Source organism: Aspergillus glaucus (genome assembly GCF_001890805.1).
Source record: "Aspergillus glaucus CBS 516.65 unplaced genomic scaffold ASPGLscaffold_4, whole genome shotgun sequence".
NCBI classification, from domain to species: domain Eukaryota; kingdom Fungi; phylum Ascomycota; class Eurotiomycetes; order Eurotiales; family Aspergillaceae; genus Aspergillus; species Aspergillus glaucus.
In genome coordinates this window covers 1,505,321-1,522,586 of record NW_019170456.1, presented here as the reverse complement: position 1 = coordinate 1,522,586, position 17,266 = coordinate 1,505,321, and the positions used below count along the sequence as shown (strand labels likewise).

At 49.7% G+C, this 17,266-nt stretch overlaps 5 protein-coding genes across 5 annotated transcripts; 2 read left to right on the top strand and 3 right to left on the bottom strand.

Moving 5' to 3' along the window:
* Position 1: 1 nt before the first annotated feature.
* hir3 (putative transcriptional corepressor of histone genes (Hir3)) lies at positions 2-6,632 on the bottom strand. Its single transcript, XM_022545933.1, has 3 exons — positions 1,993-6,632; positions 1,786-1,941; positions 2-1,733 (listed from the first exon to the last, which is right to left on the bottom strand). The coding sequence occupies exons 1-3, from the start codon at positions 6,520-6,522 to the stop codon at positions 225-227; spliced, it is 6,195 nt and encodes a 2,064-aa protein (XP_022404158.1). The 5' UTR covers positions 6,523-6,632; the 3' UTR covers positions 2-224.
* Positions 6,633-6,946: 314 nt separating this feature from the next.
* ASPGLDRAFT_33173 (ChAPs family protein) lies at positions 6,947-9,353 on the top strand (the record flags this gene model as incomplete). The annotated part of the gene is made up of 7 exons (XM_022544271.1): positions 6,947-6,969; positions 7,048-7,183; positions 7,286-7,413; positions 7,466-7,746; positions 7,798-8,708; positions 8,760-9,134; positions 9,186-9,353. The coding sequence occupies 7 exons, from the start codon at positions 6,947-6,949 to the stop codon at positions 9,351-9,353; spliced, it is 2,022 nt and encodes a 673-aa protein (XP_022404157.1).
* Positions 9,354-9,475: 122 nt separating this feature from the next.
* Positions 9,476-10,689, bottom strand: ASPGLDRAFT_1178083 (uncharacterized protein). Its single transcript, XM_022539905.1, has 3 exons — positions 10,389-10,689; positions 10,090-10,256; positions 9,476-9,993 (listed from the first exon to the last, which is right to left on the bottom strand). The coding sequence occupies exons 1-3, from the start codon at positions 10,472-10,474 to the stop codon at positions 9,740-9,742; spliced, it is 507 nt and encodes a 168-aa protein (XP_022404156.1). The 5' UTR covers positions 10,475-10,689; the 3' UTR covers positions 9,476-9,739.
* Positions 10,690-11,109: 420 nt separating this feature from the next.
* Positions 11,110-13,780, bottom strand: ASPGLDRAFT_44018 (putative C6 transcription factor). The gene is made up of 3 exons (XM_022545932.1): positions 13,510-13,780; positions 13,271-13,403; positions 11,110-13,202 (listed from the first exon to the last, which is right to left on the bottom strand). Exons 1-3 carry the CDS (start codon positions 13,634-13,636, stop codon positions 11,387-11,389), a joined length of 2,076 nt encoding a protein of 691 aa, XP_022404155.1. The 5' UTR covers positions 13,637-13,780; the 3' UTR covers positions 11,110-11,386.
* A 547-nt stretch (positions 13,781-14,327) lies between these two features.
* On the top strand, positions 14,328-16,358 carry ASPGLDRAFT_23465 (F-box protein; the record flags this gene model as incomplete). Its single annotated transcript, XM_022543291.1, has 5 exons — positions 14,328-14,358; positions 14,406-14,424; positions 14,457-15,361; positions 15,407-15,867; positions 15,921-16,358. 5 exons carry the CDS (start codon positions 14,328-14,330, stop codon positions 16,356-16,358), a joined length of 1,854 nt encoding a protein of 617 aa, XP_022404154.1.
* Between the last annotated feature and the right edge of the window lie 908 nt (positions 16,359-17,266).

The following is a 17,266-nucleotide window of genomic DNA, read 5'->3' as shown; positions in this document are numbered from 1 at the left end:
TCGTAGTTATATCTCATTATCAGTAAGTTTATATTATCCTGCCTAGTCGTACAAGATTTTCGGGATGTTCTGTCTATCCGTACCATAACGCCTGTTACCCTGATAAACGGAAAACATCGACCGTGAGATGTAGTGGAAACAATATACAATCGCCAAAAGCCACAAAAAACAAAAGAAATAAGCAAGTTAAGACATTGGCTTCACCAGACCGCAGCTGCAGCCAGTCAAGTTTCCATCGCATCTGGATCATCACCAGTAGCCTGCTCCTGCTCCTGCTCCTGCTCCTGCTCACCCTCACCTTCACCCTCACCCTCACCCTCACCCTCAGCACCCTCTTCAGTATCCTTGAGAATATCCGTTTCCCCCTCGCCTTCATTATCATTATAACCTTCACCCTCGTCATCCCCGTCCTCACCATCTGCTACATCACCACCTTCCTCATCACCTTCATCGCCTTCTTCCTCTTCGTCAACGACCTCTGTTTCATCACCGGGAGCAGCGCTTATGAAGCTTTCTTCGATCATCGTATCACCCTCACCCTCGCCTTCACCTTCATTGGCCGTTTCGCCCCCATCACCCTCACCATCCCCATAACCATCAGGAATAGACATCTCTGAACCAGGTTCCTGCGGAGACGACGTCTTACGATTCGGAAAGACCCTACTCCGCTGACACTCAGCATCAGGTTTAGTCGTTTTGTCCTCGTCGATTTCGGAGAGTTCACTTTCGTCGCCGCTTTCGCGGGGTTCCTTGTCCTTTGTCCCTGGTTCTGTCTTTGGTGCTTTTGTTGACACGGTGGAAGTCGTAGCTGTTCCGGTTGCGTTTTGTGGTTCTATTTCGGTTGTTGTGGTTGCGCCGGTAGTGGTGGGCTTTGTGGGAGGACGCGTGGTGAGTTTGCTGGCTACGATTGCTTCGGCGCGTTTTTGGACGTCTCTTCTTGCTATGCCCTTTGTGCGGCCGCGGGGAACGGAGGTGGGTGCTTCCGTGGATGTCGTTGGCTGTGCCGGGCCGGGGGCTGAGGTTGTGGTTGCGGTTGCGGTTGTGCCTGGAGGGTTAGGGGTAGGGCCACCAGCGCCAGGGACAGGAGGGGCATCTGCAACGCCGTCCAGGTTCATGAGGTGATCGACTTTCATTTTCTCTTTGTTCTCTTCGCTGGCTTGCTCGATTACGTGGGGAAGGTTGAGTTCGTAGAGGCGTGAGTAGAGGTCTGCGATGAGGTCTTCGAGGAGGGAGACTTTCATGAGGTTGTTGTTGAGTTTCTTTAACTCGATGGAGTCACGGAGGAGTTCGAGGAGAGATGCACTTTCGGGTGCGACTAGCTCAGGCAGGTTTTCCAGACGACCCGTGTTCGCGACGAATTCGTCCCATCCAATCGGCTTGAATATGCCCTCTTCATGGCCTTCGTTGATTTTACCGGCCCGACGAATGATCCGTCCGTATGTGAGGCAGATATCCTCCCAGAGCTTGGGGTGGTTGATGAAGTCGCCTTGCCTCTTTCGGACTCGGCGGAGGAGTTGATCAAGACCCGCTCTGTCGTCGAGTTGGTCGAGGAGGTGGACGAAGAAGTAGACATAACGTGTAGTGTAGACAAAGTGTCGACCGGGACGTTCGTTCTCGGGACGCCAGACTTGGATGGCCATTGTTTTTGTGAAGATTTGTTGAGTGAGTTCGTTCTTTGCGGCTACTGCTGCTGCGGAGGCATCTTCTTGGTCGTCGTAGACGATGCGTGCGGCCTAGTATTGTAAGTAAGATGGTGGGGTTTGACAATGAAGGATCTGTACTTACCCTCATCGCCATCCGGTGATGCCAGTTGGATTTGTCTGCGTGCTTCAGGTTTCGGAGCACTTCCAATATGTACGATTGCCATCCTGCCTTGTGTTCTGGGGCCTTGACCTTCCGAGCCCAAGGTGTTGCGAGGAGCGTTTTACTTCCCTCAGCGGGCTAAATGACGTTAGTAAAATAGCGGACAAAGAGGCAGAAAAAGCGACATACCGTTAGGACATCCCCGTGCACGAGTTTGTGTATAATGGACACGAGCTTGTAATGGGGTTCGAAGATAGGCTCTGAGCGCGAATCCTTGCGCTGAGGAAGAGTGTCGATAGAATCAAGCAGAGAGTCCAGAACATCATCAAGGCTAACACGCTTGAAGTTGCCCCTCATCGAGTCATCGCTGCGGTACATCTTCCACAGGCATTTGGCCAACACGTAGTGATTCACCCAGTTCTTGGGCTTGTCGACAATCGCCCGCTTCAAAAGATAACTCGTAAAGTTCCAAGCAGAATAGGGCTTCATCTCCCTGAAAGGCTCGCCCTTGTACATCTGCTGGTTCTCCTCGTTGCTGTAATGGCGAGGATAGTCGGAGAGACTAAAGGGACCCATCGAGAGCGGTTCCCGAGAAGAAGAGTACATGCGGATGGCAAAATCAGTGTACAGCTCAGACAATGTTGTCCGGGTTTCTGGCGTCGGCTCTGCTTCCCTACTTGCTGTTGCGAGAGCCATGGAGTAGCAATGGATGGCGTTTCTTTGTAAAGTTGCCAGTTCATTGCGGTTGTTGTTGATCTTTTCTGCGGACCAGGTGATGTCTTCTTCCAATTTCGAGTCGTAGGTTTGCGCAAGTCGATACCAGGTCTCCCATCTTCCCGATTTATTCTCGATATCCTGTCTAAAGAAGCCAATCGCGTCGTCGAGTTCACTTGTCCCAGATGGTGCCAGCCGCTTCTGAGATCGGAATTTGGTCAGAGCAGAGTATCCCAGAAGGAAGTACCATCCTTTTTGGGCGATGATAGCACTCTCAGTTGTCACGGGAATAAGCGGTACATCCTCGACCCCTCGAGCAGCACGGTAAAGTTCCACGGGGTTGATTGCGGACTTCAAGTAGGAGGAGAATATCCGCTTGTTGTACGCCAACGGAGGCGAAGACTTGGCTGAACCAATGGCCTGCTGCATCTTATCGATTGTGGACTTCAAGTCCGATTTCGCAAAGTCCTTGATATTCACCTTCATCGCCTGTCTCAGGACAAAGTCGATCATCATGATGGCTGTGGCGCGGTCAATCCTTTCCGTGGGACAACCGTGATCCACGATAAGGTCGTGATTGATCAACCGATAACCATGAAGATCGTAGAAGACTTGACAGATCTCGAGATCGAGGTCCTCGTTGACCTTTATATCGTGCAGTTCTGATTTCATTAGCCTGAGGAATTCCTTGCCGGAGCGCCTGCACATCTTGCGAAGTCCAAGTGCATAATGTACAGCGCGTAGATACTCAATGCGGTCTGCTTCTGGTGTATCGAAGAGCTCCTTATTCTGGGAAATGACTTCCTTGAAGAAAGTATACTGCAATATCCAGCAGCGGACTTCCATTTCACGAAGGCGGTCCCTGAATCCTTCAAGCGATTTTGCCAACGAGCTGCGGAGTTCGGGAGCTGAAGTCTGACCAACGCGAACGGAGTCTTCATAGAGCGTAAAACTATGCAGGATCTTCAATAGCCGAACTAGTGCAGATATCGAAGACCGTAAATGATCCATGTCGATACACTCAAAGGCCTTTTGTTCTTGCAAAGCCTGGGTGACAAGTTTGCTCAGAATGCTATCAAGCGACTTGAGCCAGCGAAGAAGCGTATGTTGACGGTGCTCGCTTGGCTCCTCAGCATACGCCGAGCTGCAGAGCTCCTTGACAATTGTTTCGATGCCTCTGAGATAGCAAGAAATAACCTTTGGTGGATAGTCGATTGCTTTGTACGCCTCCTGGAGCCTCCGCCATAAGAATAGTCGCAGGGTAGCGTCTCCTCGATCCAGGAAAGAACCCATTTCGTGAAAATCTGATGCTGGATTGTCATCTGATTCTGACACCCCGTTCTGGGAACATTCGATAGAAGAGGGCTCGAGGAGTGGCTCAATCGTTTCGATGATGTCCACCGGATCTTCCGATTCGGGATTAAAGATCTTCATGAAGAAACCCATGGATTTCAGTTTCGAGACTTCTCGATCAATCGCTTCTGATGATAATTCCGGCATCACAGCATTATTGACTAAGGTAATGTCTGGGTTTCCAAGTCGATCAAGAATATGTTTGAGATCCTGGAGGCAAAGTAGGATGTGTTCTCGTTGGATATCCGGAGCCATATTAGAATGAAACGTCGTTGCCCATAAATGACGAAGAAGGACCTCGTTTTCGCTTTTTCCAGAAGTCGGATGATCCACGAAATAACTCAATGCATTTTGAGCCAGCATGCTCCACCTGGATAAACGATCCCACTGCAGAAGCCTTGTTGCTTGGTCAACTTCACTGTTAGGATTGTTGATTTGGGCGTAGATATCGAGATGAAGCTCGAAGATAGCTTGAATCATCTCCAGTTCCGAACGATGCTCCAAGTCATATTCGAATGGAGCATCGGGGCTCTGATTAAGGACTCGATGCTCGAGATTGGCAACTTGTCCCGAAAGCCTATTGTAGATGTATTCGTCTTCACGTTGTAAGATCTGCACGACTGTGTCCTTCAAGGTCTCGGGCCACTGAAGTGAGGTATATGTCGATTCCATGGCGGATGAATTCCATTCTTTGGAGACACCACCTGAGTACTCTCCGTATTCTGGCATGAGAAGACCTTTGAGCCAGTCAAAGGCCACTTCACCAAGACGACTCCATCCCTCGTTGATTGATTTGAGGCACTCGGGTAATTTCTCGCCGCCAGAAAGGACTTCGTTCATTCCCGACTTCCGGGCCGACTTCTTCGAGTGCTCGAGGAAGATGGCGAGCCCAGACTTGCTCATACTCTGTATGTCGTGCAGATTGGAAAAGTTGTCATTCTCGGAAAATGCCTTGGCCTTCTTGTCATCCCAGTTATTGATGATGCCTCCAAGATCCTGCGCTAGTAAAAATTCAAAGCCTCCTGCTGAATCCACCAGACCATTTGCATCGCCAACGAGAGACATTCGCTTCCTCATGTAGTCCAAGTTCCCTAGGGTTTCAGCGACAGCTTTGGACAGGAAGGAGTCTGTCGTCTCAAACAACCATTGGTCAGCATATATGTACATCTCCAAACGGTCCTCGTAGTATTTCGACTGGTCGAACGCAATGTCGTCAGCCTGAGAAGGATCAATGTTCGACTCTCGAGCACGGGTCCTTCTACTTTTCGCCCTCAAGTTCTCGGCTTGTTCGTCATTTGCCGCTGACGCGGATGATCTCTTTCGATAACCATTAGCTGACTTGGGATCTGGTTCGTCCGCTGCCGGTTGATCTTGATTAGAGTCTTCAGGATGTTGAACCGCCTGATCATCTTGCGGTTCGGCTGACGGTTCCTCGTTCTGCTGGTCTGCTGACGTCGTCTGACCTTCAGTCGGTTCAGTGGCCGTATCGTTTTGTTCGTTTTCCTGAGTATTACTGGTCGATGGCTGGTTGTCCTCCATAACGATATCTTGTTGTTCGATAGACTGAACTTGCTCGTCTTGCATCTTCGGTGATTCGTCGGCATGCTGCGTCTCCTCGGGCGTCGTGTCCTGCGGCTCTGGGCTAGTGGCCGGCAACTGAACATCGACAGATGCACCAGGGCCAATGTTCAGTGCATGCTTTTCCTCATCCAGAAGTGTCTGAAGGATTTCTTTTCCAACTGCATCCCAGGTTGCGCTGCTGGGCTTCAGAACATGGCGAGTCGCCTTTAGTGGAAGTGGGTTCTTAGACGAATCCGCATCCTCAACATTCTCAGGTAAAGTCGGAAGATACGGATAAGGATCGGCTTGTCGCTGGAGAAATTTGATCAGAGCCTTCTTCGGCCTTTTCACAGGGATCTGGGCCACCGCTAGCCTGTCATTCAGCGATTGCAGCGTGTTGCGAAGACGCTCTTCTGCAATGGTCTCTTCCAAGCCTAGTTGCTCAGTCCGCACCTCGAGACGGTTCTCATCATCAGCGAGAACACTTTCCAAACAGTATCGGGCCAACCGATAGCTCTGCAATGCACTGCTAAGTCGAGCGCTCTGTCGCCAGAGGTTGAGATCCGTGTCATCACGTTCTAGGGCCTCAGCAAAGGATGTAAGGGCAGCGCGTGAACGTTCTAGCCTTTGTGCGGCGGTTTTGTGAGCAGCATCGGGTGACTCGGACACACTTTGCAGGAAAGACTGTAAAGAATCCAAGAGAAATTGACCATGATTCTTATAAGACAGATAGATAGTTTGCAATAAAGTGCTCGACGTAGAATCGTTAATATCTGACTCCCCGATATCCTCCGCTGAATCTGTTGTTGCAAAATATTCCAGTAAATCAGTTGGTTGAGGTTCTGGTTCAGACTCCTGCAGTGTAGTCCTCTTATAGTCGGAGAAGGACTCGGGATATTTGAAGATGTCCGAATTCAAAAGCGCATCATACGCCTCTGCAGTTTGCGGATAGAACTGCGATCCCTGAGAATGAAACTTCAGGGCATTCTGATATAACTTGAGTGCTTCCTCGATCTGGATTTCCTTCGTGTCATCAACCTCCTCTTCCACAGCCTCATCGGGCTCGATGTTCAATGCCACCCAGCTGGACATATTGCAGTTATTCCGATGGCCAACAAGGTGCTCCAAGGCTAGAAACCGATTAAAAATTAAACATGCAGCATTGCAGAGAACCAAAACCAAGCCCCAGGGTTCATGGCGAGGATTAACCGAATAAATGGAGGTTTGATAGAAAGACTCGCGAGGGAGACGCATCACGCGTTCCGGGGGATCGAATTTCCCGAAGCGGCAAGGTGTCGATGCCTGAAGTTCTGATGCCTTGGTGCCTCACGCGGGCCAGGCACAGGATCGCCCGCCGTTGACGACGACCCCGAAATACGAAATGCACGTCTTGCTGCCCGCTGCAATACTTTCTCTATTCCCCGAGAGAATTGTTTGTTCCTGATCGCAGTTGCTGCAGCACATCTTGATTTGAGTATTCGGTTTCTCTGTCGTTTCCTGCGCACCGTTCAGCGCCATGGTTGCGCCAGCTGTCCCCGAGTATGCCGTTTCCTCCTTCCCCGTTTACGTGTCCCCACGATCCCCCCTTGATAAGGACTGACATCTGCTTTGCGATAGGATTTACGAGGAAGATGACATCTACGCCGCTGTCGATGCGCGTACAGAGACGCTACAGAACCTGCGAGAATTAGGGCCCCCGGACCTAGTTTACTTGGTGAAGCAGCCGAAGGCCAGCGGGAGTCGCCAGGTAGAAGTATGCCATTCATGACCCTACAAGTGCTCTTGCCTGGATTATTTAGGCTTGGAAATTGGCTCGAATGAAAGAACCCCACCGGCTGACAGATTGCGATCATAGCAAACCGGCGTTTACCACCATGTGACCGGAATCGATGCCTCGTCCTCCGCCAGCTTAGCGGCCTATGTGAATACGTTGACCTTCTCTCCCCTCGACAAAACGCACAAAGTGGTTTCTGGAATCTATTGGTTAGGATATCGCGCTCGGAATATCTGCATTCCCTTCATTGACGAGATATAGTTGTTACAATGCTTTTTCCCACCTGGACATGCGAGTCGAAATCAAGATCCCCGGAAGTCTCGAGAGCTACTGCATCGATGAACGCGGAGACAAACGTGTCGCTACGGACGCACTTTGGTTAGAGACTTTCCTGTGTGGTGTCCTAAGGGCCTATGCTTATGCGGACGATGGAGGTGGAGATGCTATCCGGAGGATTGTTGGTGTCCGACGATTCAACCCAGTCACGAATACGGAGATGGAACACAAATTCTTGGATGCTGCGGAGAGACTCTTTTTTGCGGGTGCGTTTCAATAATGGAGGGAACTGTAGTAGGACGCTAACAATGGTACAGGGAGGCAGTTGAGCTCCGATCCTGAAACGCAGGTCCCCAATACCGTCAGCAATCATCTTACGACAGGTCTCTTGAAATACATCCAAACCACCGGTCGCTACACATCAGGCATCAATCTGTTTGAGAAGCTTCGCACACGGGACGTAGAGGTCTCGTCGCTGCTGTCCCGGGTTTTGTTAATGGCTGACGAGGAAGTCCGGGCGGTACGACTAATGTACGATGCTCTGCAAGATGTCCCCATGGACTATTCTCTTCTTGATTGCCAGGCTTCATTCTGTCAGGACAAAGGAGAAAGTGAAATGGCTTTGGAATGCGCCAAGCGCGCCGTAACAGCTGCTCCTAGTGAATTCAGCACCTGGGCTCAGCTGGCAGAGGTATACGTGAATCTCGAACAGTGGGATCTGGCGCTCTTGACCCTGAACTCCTGTCCCATGTTCACGTACCAAGACCGCGATACACCTCGGATGCCGCAACCAAGCCGCATCATGCTTCCAATCCTCGCTGAGAGCATTTTGGACGAGATCGATGAAGGGCAGCCAAGACAAGGTGACCCTCACGACTACGTTCATCCGTCGCTTCGCAAACTCCACGCCGCTGCTTATCAGGGAACGTTCTTGAAGGCTTACAATATTTTGACCAAGATTGCGGCCGCAATTGGCTGGGACCAGTTGCTCAAAACCCGGAGTGAGGTCTTCGTCATGGAAGAGGAGTACCGGGTTGAGCGTCAGCATTCAACACCAAAGCCTCCGGGCAGCGTCAAATCCAATTCGGGGCCAGATGCGGAAACGAATGGCAACGGCGAACATGCAGATGACTCTGCCAACAAGGAAAATGGTGAAGATGAGGAAAACCAAATCGAGAGACCAGAGCACACAATGGCGTCGGAGGTCGTCAAGTCTGGCAACGAAGACGTGAGTTTCGCTACTATCCTTGAGTGTACTCATACTAACGTTAATGGGTAGCACGATCCATCTCACTCAAGCTACACCCAATTCCAAAACAAACGCCTTTGTGAGCGCTGGCTCGACAACCTCTTCATGGTTCTCTACGAAGATCTCCGCATCTACACCATCTGGCGCACCGAAATGGCCCAGTACCGTCAACAATCAATGGAGTACAAGAAATCCGCCACCGAATGGGAAATCCTCGGTGAACTGGCCGAACGCCTGCACCACTCCGAGGAGGGCATCGAGGCATACCAGCAATGCCTTGCTATTCGATTTTCTCCTAAGGCCATGCGGGGTGCTCTGAAGTTGCACGAGTTGAAAAACAATACGAGGGGGATGCTGAATTCGCTGATAAGACTTATTGCCTGGCAGTATCGGTGGTATTCAGAGGTATGTCCCCATCTCCCTTGACTACGCAAGAAGATATTAATACGCTGCTAGTTCTCCCCCGAGCTTGTCTACCTAATCCGCAAACTCATCGAAGACGAAGGTGCCGTCAAAGTACGCAGTATCGTCCAGGCCACGAACCTGCCCCAGCCTGTCCTCGACCTCACACATCAATATTGTCAACTCTGCGCTACGTTCCGGAGCAGTGGGAGTGACTTCTAAGGACGTTCAGCTTCACACAATGTTACCAAGTAGGTTTGCTAATTCAAGATAAGATATGGCAATAAGAATGGGGGTTATGCGGGGAAGGTTGATCCTGTTTAATATCATATACACTGGCGGGCTATCAGGAGAAGTGGAAGGGGTATTGATACCAGTCAGTCCTGTTATGGGTTTGTATTAATGCTGCTAGCTTTCATGTTGCTCTTTGCTAGGGTGGCTTATAGGTACTACGATTCCAATATAGACTAGTTTCATGGCTATTGACTTTCTCAGATGCGTTATTCAGAGACTATAATAAGCAATACCAAACCCAAATCCCAAAAATATCCATGACACCAAACAGACATTAAACATAAGTATAGAGTATCTTCGCCAAATTCATCACCTCACTCCTCCTCCCCTTCAGCCTCAGCCTCTGGCACATCCGACTCCTTAGGAACCTTATCACCCTTAGCTTTAGCCGCAGAGGCAGCAGGTCCGCTGTCCTTGGCCGTTTCCTCGGGTTTCTCGTCGTCCTCACCCTCAGCTTCTTCCTCTTCTTCATCATCCCCGGCCGGAGCTTCTTTCTCTCCGGACTCGTCATCGCCCTTTTGCTTTTTGGCGGGCGGAGGGCTAGTCTTGCGTTTCTTGGGGGTAGGGCCTGTATGTTCAAATTCATTGTCAGACACGCGACTTCATACAGGAACGGGGGTAGATCTTGGGATAAGTGGTAGACCACCGAACGGATGATACATACCTTTCTCCTTAGGCTTGTCTTTATCTTTACCCTTTTCTTCTTTTCCTTTTTCTTCGGGTTCACCTTCCCCTTCCTCTGCATCTTCCTCACTGTCTACCTCGCTGGGCTCTTCCTCTTCCTCTTCCTCTCCTTCTCCGCCGGGTCCTTCTGCGTCGGAGGATTGGTATCTATCATTCGTGTAGTTAGCGCATTGAATCCTCTAGTAGAAGGAATATCTAAGAAATCATTGCAGGGATTGCGCGGATCGCGCAATAGACCCCTAAACGAACAGATAAAAAAGGAAATAGAACAGCACTCACTCCTCCTCCTCCTCACTTTCATCACTAGGCAGCGCCTGCAATTCCTCCTCCTCGACGGCTTCTTGCTTTCGCTTGCGCGTGGTCATTTTTAGTTTTATGGTGGTTTGGTATTAGATGGGGTGTCAATGCGATAAAGCGTGGTGCCGATGAGATTGTAGGATAATTTTTAAGAAAAATAGGCACGAAAAGAGAGAAAATAAAAATAAAAAAAAGCCACCCGAGGAATTTGAGAAAGAAAGGGATGGATGGGATGGGCCGAAAAGGGTGAGTAAGACTGCGAGGGAGGTTGAGGGTAGAAGGGTAGGTAGGCAATGGTTGAGCAAAGGGGTATGTGGATGTGTGAATAAAATCCAGGACGACACGGTAGGACCACTACCACCACTACCTAGTTATTGATGGTTACGAACAAAGAGCAAAATTTGCGCGAAGACGTAGCAGTAGCGACGCCTACATCATAGCTATCGCGTCGTTCTGGTTTGGGGGTTCGAGGACGTCGGTATATGGTCACTGACTGTGGTCAATGGGGGCATGTCGATGGGTTCCGGTGCGTGTACTCTATTACTCGAGGATCCTTCTGGTTTGAGGACAGACATGCTGACTTGAGCTTCCGATTCCTTAACAGGCAATGCGGGGAGAAACTGGGGTGATGGACAGGCTGTGTGGTAATTACAGTACGGTATTTAAGCACTTGCAGCTGCAAATATGTTATATTACTGTAATGCGAATACCAGGAGCTTCCCCTGGGCTGTACCCTTAAGCAATCAGATGTGTTCATATCAGAAACCAGAGGAGAAAGTATGACGCCGGACACTGTCTAATCCATTGTCATTATAACCGTGACATCAGCACATACCACCATGAACCATGGAACCAATTGATAGCGTAGCAGCACTATAAATACAACACAACCAGCACAACCAACACAACCAACACAACCCTATACCAAACAACTATCCAGGGTATATGGCACAAAAAATCACAAAAGAAAAGAAACAAAATCACGACGCCAGAAATTCGAAATTCGCCATGCTCGGATCCAGCAGATTCTCATCTAACCCAAACCCATACGTCCCCACCATATCATAAATTAGATCCGGCGGCGGAAAGCCCTGTGCCATTGCATTCGCGCCCCCAGGGACCTCCGCAGGTGTCCCGCTGGTGACAATTCCGCATGTGCTTACGGGCATGGCGCCGCCATGTCCGTTGGGTATATGACCGGCCTGCCAGGCCATTTCCCAGGTGTCGAAGCGTTCGAGCATCTTGCCTAATCCGCGGGCGATGTGGCGGGTTAGGTGCTTCTCGCCTGCGGAGACGCAACTCAGTAATTCGATTACTCGCTCGACTAAATGGCGCACCTGGCGGCCGTCGAGGCTGAGGTAGGCGGAGTTCCAGTTCACGGCTACTTTGAGGAGAAAGACGGCGGAGAAGGTGACCATGGTGTGGGTGAAGATTGGAACACCGACTATCGCATCTCGAATATCGGGTTCTTCAAGCACCATGTTCAAACATGCCATCGCCGACGAAATGGCAATGTTGGCGGACTCTTTGCGGTCCAAGGAAAACACCGGGGTATTGGAGGGTGATAGGGCCCGGAGGGAGAGAGAATTGAGTTGAAATTTAGCGAAATGATAGTGGAGCACCACTCCTTTGGAGGGATATGTCCGGACATAAGGACTGTCGGCTAATGATGGTGTCAATTCGCAAGGAGTTCCACCATAAAATTGGGAATACCTACAAGAACGCGGTTGCCAGAGTAGTCGCCATTGGTCTACTGCCACGTTAAAGACCCGCAACTGACCGAAGTCTTCTTCTGTCAAGGCTTGCTCAGCATCTGATCCAAAAGTCCGGTATGCCTCCGTTAATATCATGAACAGAGCCAGTTGTGCTAGAAGTCGGATATCCCCAGGAACAACCATCGGGGACTGGAGAAAAGTCTCATGGTTCTTGATTGCATTGTCCTCGTGCATGACAGGCGGTCGGCCGTATGCGATGCTAAAGTGGTGGTCACATACGTAGAGTAGATACCAGAGCTGCGCGCGCTCATACTGATCGGTATGGCCGCGGATGAACTTTTGATAGCTCTGATGGAGACCCAACTCCGTAGCAATTCGAACGGCATGACCTGAGAGCTTCCAGCTCAACTCGGAAAGCCAAAAAGCCCCGACGCAAAGTGCGCGAATGTCATCTAATGTGTGCGCCCGCGACAGGGACATGCTGGATACGAGGGATACGTACTCGCCATAGCATCGATTTAACGTATCCGTACGATTGGGGATATGAAGCGCGGCAATCGTCAACACAGCCGCAGACAGCAAGGTAGATGCACGACGGACGGAGGTAAGATCACGATGTACGAGGATAATCCCACCCCATAGGAGCTGATTCATAGTCCGACTAAAGTATGCGAACAGCTCCTCAGCTTCATGGACCGAAATCAATCCTCGCGAGATAAAGTCTTCCTCGAGCATGGTCACCTTGGGTTTCTCCACAGGATTGTTCCGAAAATTGCGCAGCTTGGTCACCTCGTAGAGACTGCGCATCGGTGCCGGAACCAGTTCTGGGTCCTGGAGATCCGGCTCCTGCGACGGCTCTCGTATCACATCCATCACCGGCTCCGGTCCATTGTGGCTTGTACTTGACAGTGCGTCATCGTGTAAAGAAGGAGGGTGTCCATTGATGGATGCGACGGGACTGGGCTTGCTGCGATTATCGCCTGTTTGGTATGCGGAGAGCTCTGGTAGACCATTTTGGCAGAGGATATGCGAAACGGCTGTTTGAAGTTGTTGAAGGGAGGCTGCAGCTTGCGATTTCCATCTGCAACCCATAAGCACACATTAGCAATCAAAAATGGCTACAGAGGTACGTATTCAAGAGCCACTCACACCCCGTCGTCGTCGACGAACTTTTGCGAAAAGTCGTTAACCACGCACTTGATCCCGCTCCGGAGACATTTCGAGCAGCTCGATGCGCCTGGTTTGATTTCGCAGCGAATTTTATGTCGTTTGCATTCTGCACCTGGAACCGTTTAGTTTAGTATTTGTCTTGCACATCCCATTGCTTTTTCCTTGTCTTCTTTTCAATCCCTCCCCGCACCATTGTATGTCAACGCAAGGACACTCACAGGCACGAGCTTTAGAAATCTTCGGAAGAGACCGTCCGTCGGGAATAGTAGAAGCGCGACTGTCGTCTTTTTGCGCCGACTCAAAGCCAGCATCGTAGGAAGACCGCTTCCTAGGCGTGGAAGCCATGATGAATGGTGGGGAGCTGGTCGGGGATACTCCGGTACCACACAGCAGGCATGGAATGCGTCAGGAACAGTTCCTTTGGTCCGTGTTTGCCTTTTCCTGTTGGCCAAATCGAAAAGCAGCTCGGCTAAGGATTGACTGTGAGCCCGGGGGAAAAAAGAAGAAAGTGAGAGGAGAAAGAGGGAGCTTTGACGGGGGGTTAAGATGGGGTACAGAATAACCCCGCCTCGCGATCGGACAATATCACTTGCTCCGAATTAGTGGCGAGGGTATGGAGAAATGCCTCTTAACAATAATGTATGTAGTGAGTTTATCTGGAAGTATGCTTTAAGTCAACATCGTTCAACATCAGGATAGTTTGTAGAAGCCCCAAGAATCCAGGCACAAACTCTGGACAGCAGGTACTCTGGGGTATATCCGGGGTACGTCTGGGGAAATCCGCCGCGGATTCTCCGCCTCATCTTCAACTATGCACAAAAATATAGCATCAATCATCTACTGCTGCTTCCATCTCTCTTGTGCCTCAGCATTGATAGAGCCCTGATAGAGATGGCTATCCAACGACATGCTAAGCACTTTGTGGACTAGTATCACATTGGTGCCTGCTGAGAAGGAATCATCATGACTACCACATCAAAATCTATTAATTATATATTGACAGAGATTTCTCTCTTATTTCAACTCAGCAATCAATATGACTTATTTAACTCGCTGCATCATTTGCGGTGCCTCATTTCCGAGACACGACACCGGATCTAAATCGGTTTCCTAGCTCCAAAAATATCGTGCTGGTGAGTAGTGCGTCCAATGCTACTATATGTAGCCCACAAAACACTCATTCAATACCCGCAGTCTACTACACGTCACCATCGTTATCCGAGGTCCGTCTTTCTGGCGTTGAATTACGAAGGTCGACGGACAAGACCGACTACTTTACAGTTCCCGTCGTTGAGTCAGAGCGGTGGGACAATGAGGGCTATCTGCCAATAGACGTCCCAGTGCTAAAAGATGAGGACGGTCAATATGGGTTTGTTTTCCATGATTCCTGCTGGCTTCTTCTCAAAGAGAGATTCCAAAGAAGAACATTCTCTTTGGACCGATTGATCGAGGTCCTGAACTCCGTCCCGTGGGAACAATGGGGGAATTATAGTTGGTCGGGCGAGCGCTACTACGCGTGGGAGCATGGATATCATGGCCTGGTCGAGTTTGACCATAAGAATTATTATCCATGGGAGAGTGCAGGATGGCAGCAGGTTGGGGGATTGCGAACGATCCAAATCGACACCATAGACCCCTGTACCGTGAATGGTATCCAGAAATTACTCGATAGCCCTTCTGTATTGCCCCCGGACGTGGGAAAACGAAAGGGAAGAATGAGGAATAACTTCACACCATCCACTACATCCACCGCAGCCCAACGAGCCTCGGCCAATGAGCAAAGAACGCCCCGCAACGATTGTTTCACCCAGCTGCCCTACGAGATGGTGGAAGAGATAGCGGCTCATTTACCAACGTCCAGTGTACTCAGCCTCCGGCTGATTTCACCAGAATTTACTCCTCTGTTTCACAGCCAAAGCTTCTGGGCCACCAGGTTTCAAGCCGGCAGGGAACGGGGGTTCCTCTTCGAAATCTGGCAGGACCCAAAACGCCGCGATTGGCGTACCCTGTATTACTTGACAAATCCCACCAACCTTCCTCAAGCATTGCAAAATAGGAAACGGGTCTGGGGTTTGGTCGAGTCTCTTGGGTAAAAAGTTTCTCTCGAATGGGCAGATTCGTCGACCCGACTTCGCACTGAAGGGAATCTGGGCGGATCCCGCTTAATGGAAGTATACGGCGACCTCATTGAAGTAGAGGAAAGTGAGCCCGCGTCATATGAACCTAGCCAGGTGCTTGACCCGCAGGAGACTCTCATACCGCGCAAGGTTTCGAAATTTGGTGTCTCGATTATCCACGACGGTGACACTAGCTATATCGCAGACATACAAATTGTTCCCGAGGGAGATGGACGAACCATCTATCTGGGCTACACTGGACCAGAAGTCACGACATGTATAGATGTCAACTGTGTGAAAGGGCTCATAACGTCCGTCTGCACACGAGGCATCCATGCACTTCAGGTGGTCATGGATAACCATTCGCTCTCCCCATGGCTAGGGAATCCGGACAGAGGTGCAATAACACGTCGTCTTGTCTTTGCGAAGCAGATTGTCGCTTTGACTGCTGCATTTGATGTAAATTTACGGTAGCATTCGGTTCTCTTAGTGTACATTACTAATGGCTGCAGGGCTTCAAACTTATTAACCTCTCCGCCTGGGGTACACGAAAAGGCGCCGCCTCGCAGGGAAGATTGTACGATTCCTTCCGGAACCAAATGATGTGGTTTCCCAAGGTCCCTTCATCGAACATGCACGTGAACGAAGCGTCATTCCTTGGTAAAATGAACAACAGGATGGCATTCCAGCCTATGTGTTGTGCTTTATTCGGGGGACCCGGAGGTGAATACCTTCGATCCCTGAAGGGCTTATCTGTCACCTTTCACGGTTGGAGTAGGCCGAGGATCCTAAATATTAAATTTCGCTACCTCAATTCCAAAAAGGGCATTCCGTTCATTTGTCAAAATATTCCTCGCTATAATCGCCACGACCAGGAGAATACTCCGACCGTTGAATATCTGAATATCGACGGTGCTGGAGGAGAATGCATCAAAGACATAAGAGGTTAACATTACGAGGCACGGATTGAAAGGTCTGAAGGTAATGCTATCCCACCTTTCTTCTGTTTTTATTTTCCATTTTCTCCATCTCCTACCATCGCTTTATGCAGAATTGTCTCTAATTTGCTATTCTCATTAAGCGCCAATTGATATATATTTTCCATCAGCAATTGATCGCTGCCAGTCTCGGCATGAAGGCGCCGGTGTCGACTGGCTGTAACTATGGCCAAATGCTTCTTATGTGATGCGTTAACATCAAAGAATGCAACAGGGAACATTATTACTGCCCTGATCATATCGGGGATAGTTCATACGGACAAGTTTCAACTTGTCCAAGACTTGGCTCCTGGCTTCCTGTCAAACAGACTTTTGGTTTTCGTACTCCCGCCGCATGTTATCAATGACCAGGACCTTCTTCAAACCTGTATCCCAGAACAACGTTGCATTTCTTTTTGCTTTTTTATATAGGGTGAACTTGAGATTCGATCAGATATCTGTCGAGGTGGAAATAGAGCCTCAATGTGGCCGGTCATCCACAAAACTATAATAGCAATTTTCAAATTTGCTCTGGATGCGGTATGCTTATTGCGTGTTCGTTCTAATTTCTTGAACAGATTAGTCTCTCAAGGGTCAAAAGAACAAGCAAGAAGAAAAGGGGCAAAATTTTTGTTAGTTTCAACTCACATTATTGCTGCGATAACGCTCTAAATGTGTGTACGGACTTTCGGTTTTATAATTCCCGGCGTTTGTTCTTGATGACGAGAACTCTTTTTAACGAGTCTCCAAAGCACGAAACAGCAAATTTGCAGTACCCGGGTCTGTTGCTAGTTTCATTGGCTTGCTCTCGGTGGAAATCCGTGGCTTTTTCGAAACGCCGTATGCTTCGGGGCACTTGGATTGTCGTTTTGCTGGGCCAT

Coding starts and splice junctions, on each gene's coding strand:
- ASPGLDRAFT_44018 (XM_022545932.1), bottom strand. CDS start 13,636: ATGGCTTCCACGCCTAGGAAGCGGTCTTCCTACGATGCTGGCTTTGAG. Junction 13,404..13,509: donor GATTTCTAAAGCTCGTGCCT/GTGAGTGTCCTT, acceptor AAACGGTTCCAG/GTGCAGAATGCAAACGACAT. Junction 13,203..13,270: donor TTCGTCGACGACGACGGGGT/GTGAGTGGCTCT, acceptor TATGGGTTGCAG/ATGGAAATCGCAAGCTGCAG.
- hir3 (XM_022545933.1), bottom strand. CDS start 6,522: ATGTCCAGCTGGGTGGCATTGAACATCGAGCCCGATGAGGCTGTGGAA. Junction 1,942..1,992: donor TGCACGGGGATGTCCTAACG/GTATGTCGCTTT, acceptor AACGTCATTTAG/CCCGCTGAGGGAAGTAAAAC. Junction 1,734..1,785: donor ATCACCGGATGGCGATGAGG/GTAAGTACAGAT, acceptor TTACAATACTAG/GCCGCACGCATCGTCTACGA.
- ASPGLDRAFT_1178083 (XM_022539905.1), bottom strand. CDS start 10,474: ATGACCACGCGCAAGCGAAAGCAAGAAGCCGTCGAGGAGGAGGAATTG. Junction 10,257..10,388: donor GAAAGTGAGGAGGAGGAGGA/GTGAGTGCTGTT, acceptor CACGAATGATAG/ATACCAATCCTCCGACGCAG. Junction 9,994..10,089: donor AGACAAGCCTAAGGAGAAAG/GTATGTATCATC, acceptor TTGAACATACAG/GCCCTACCCCCAAGAAACGC.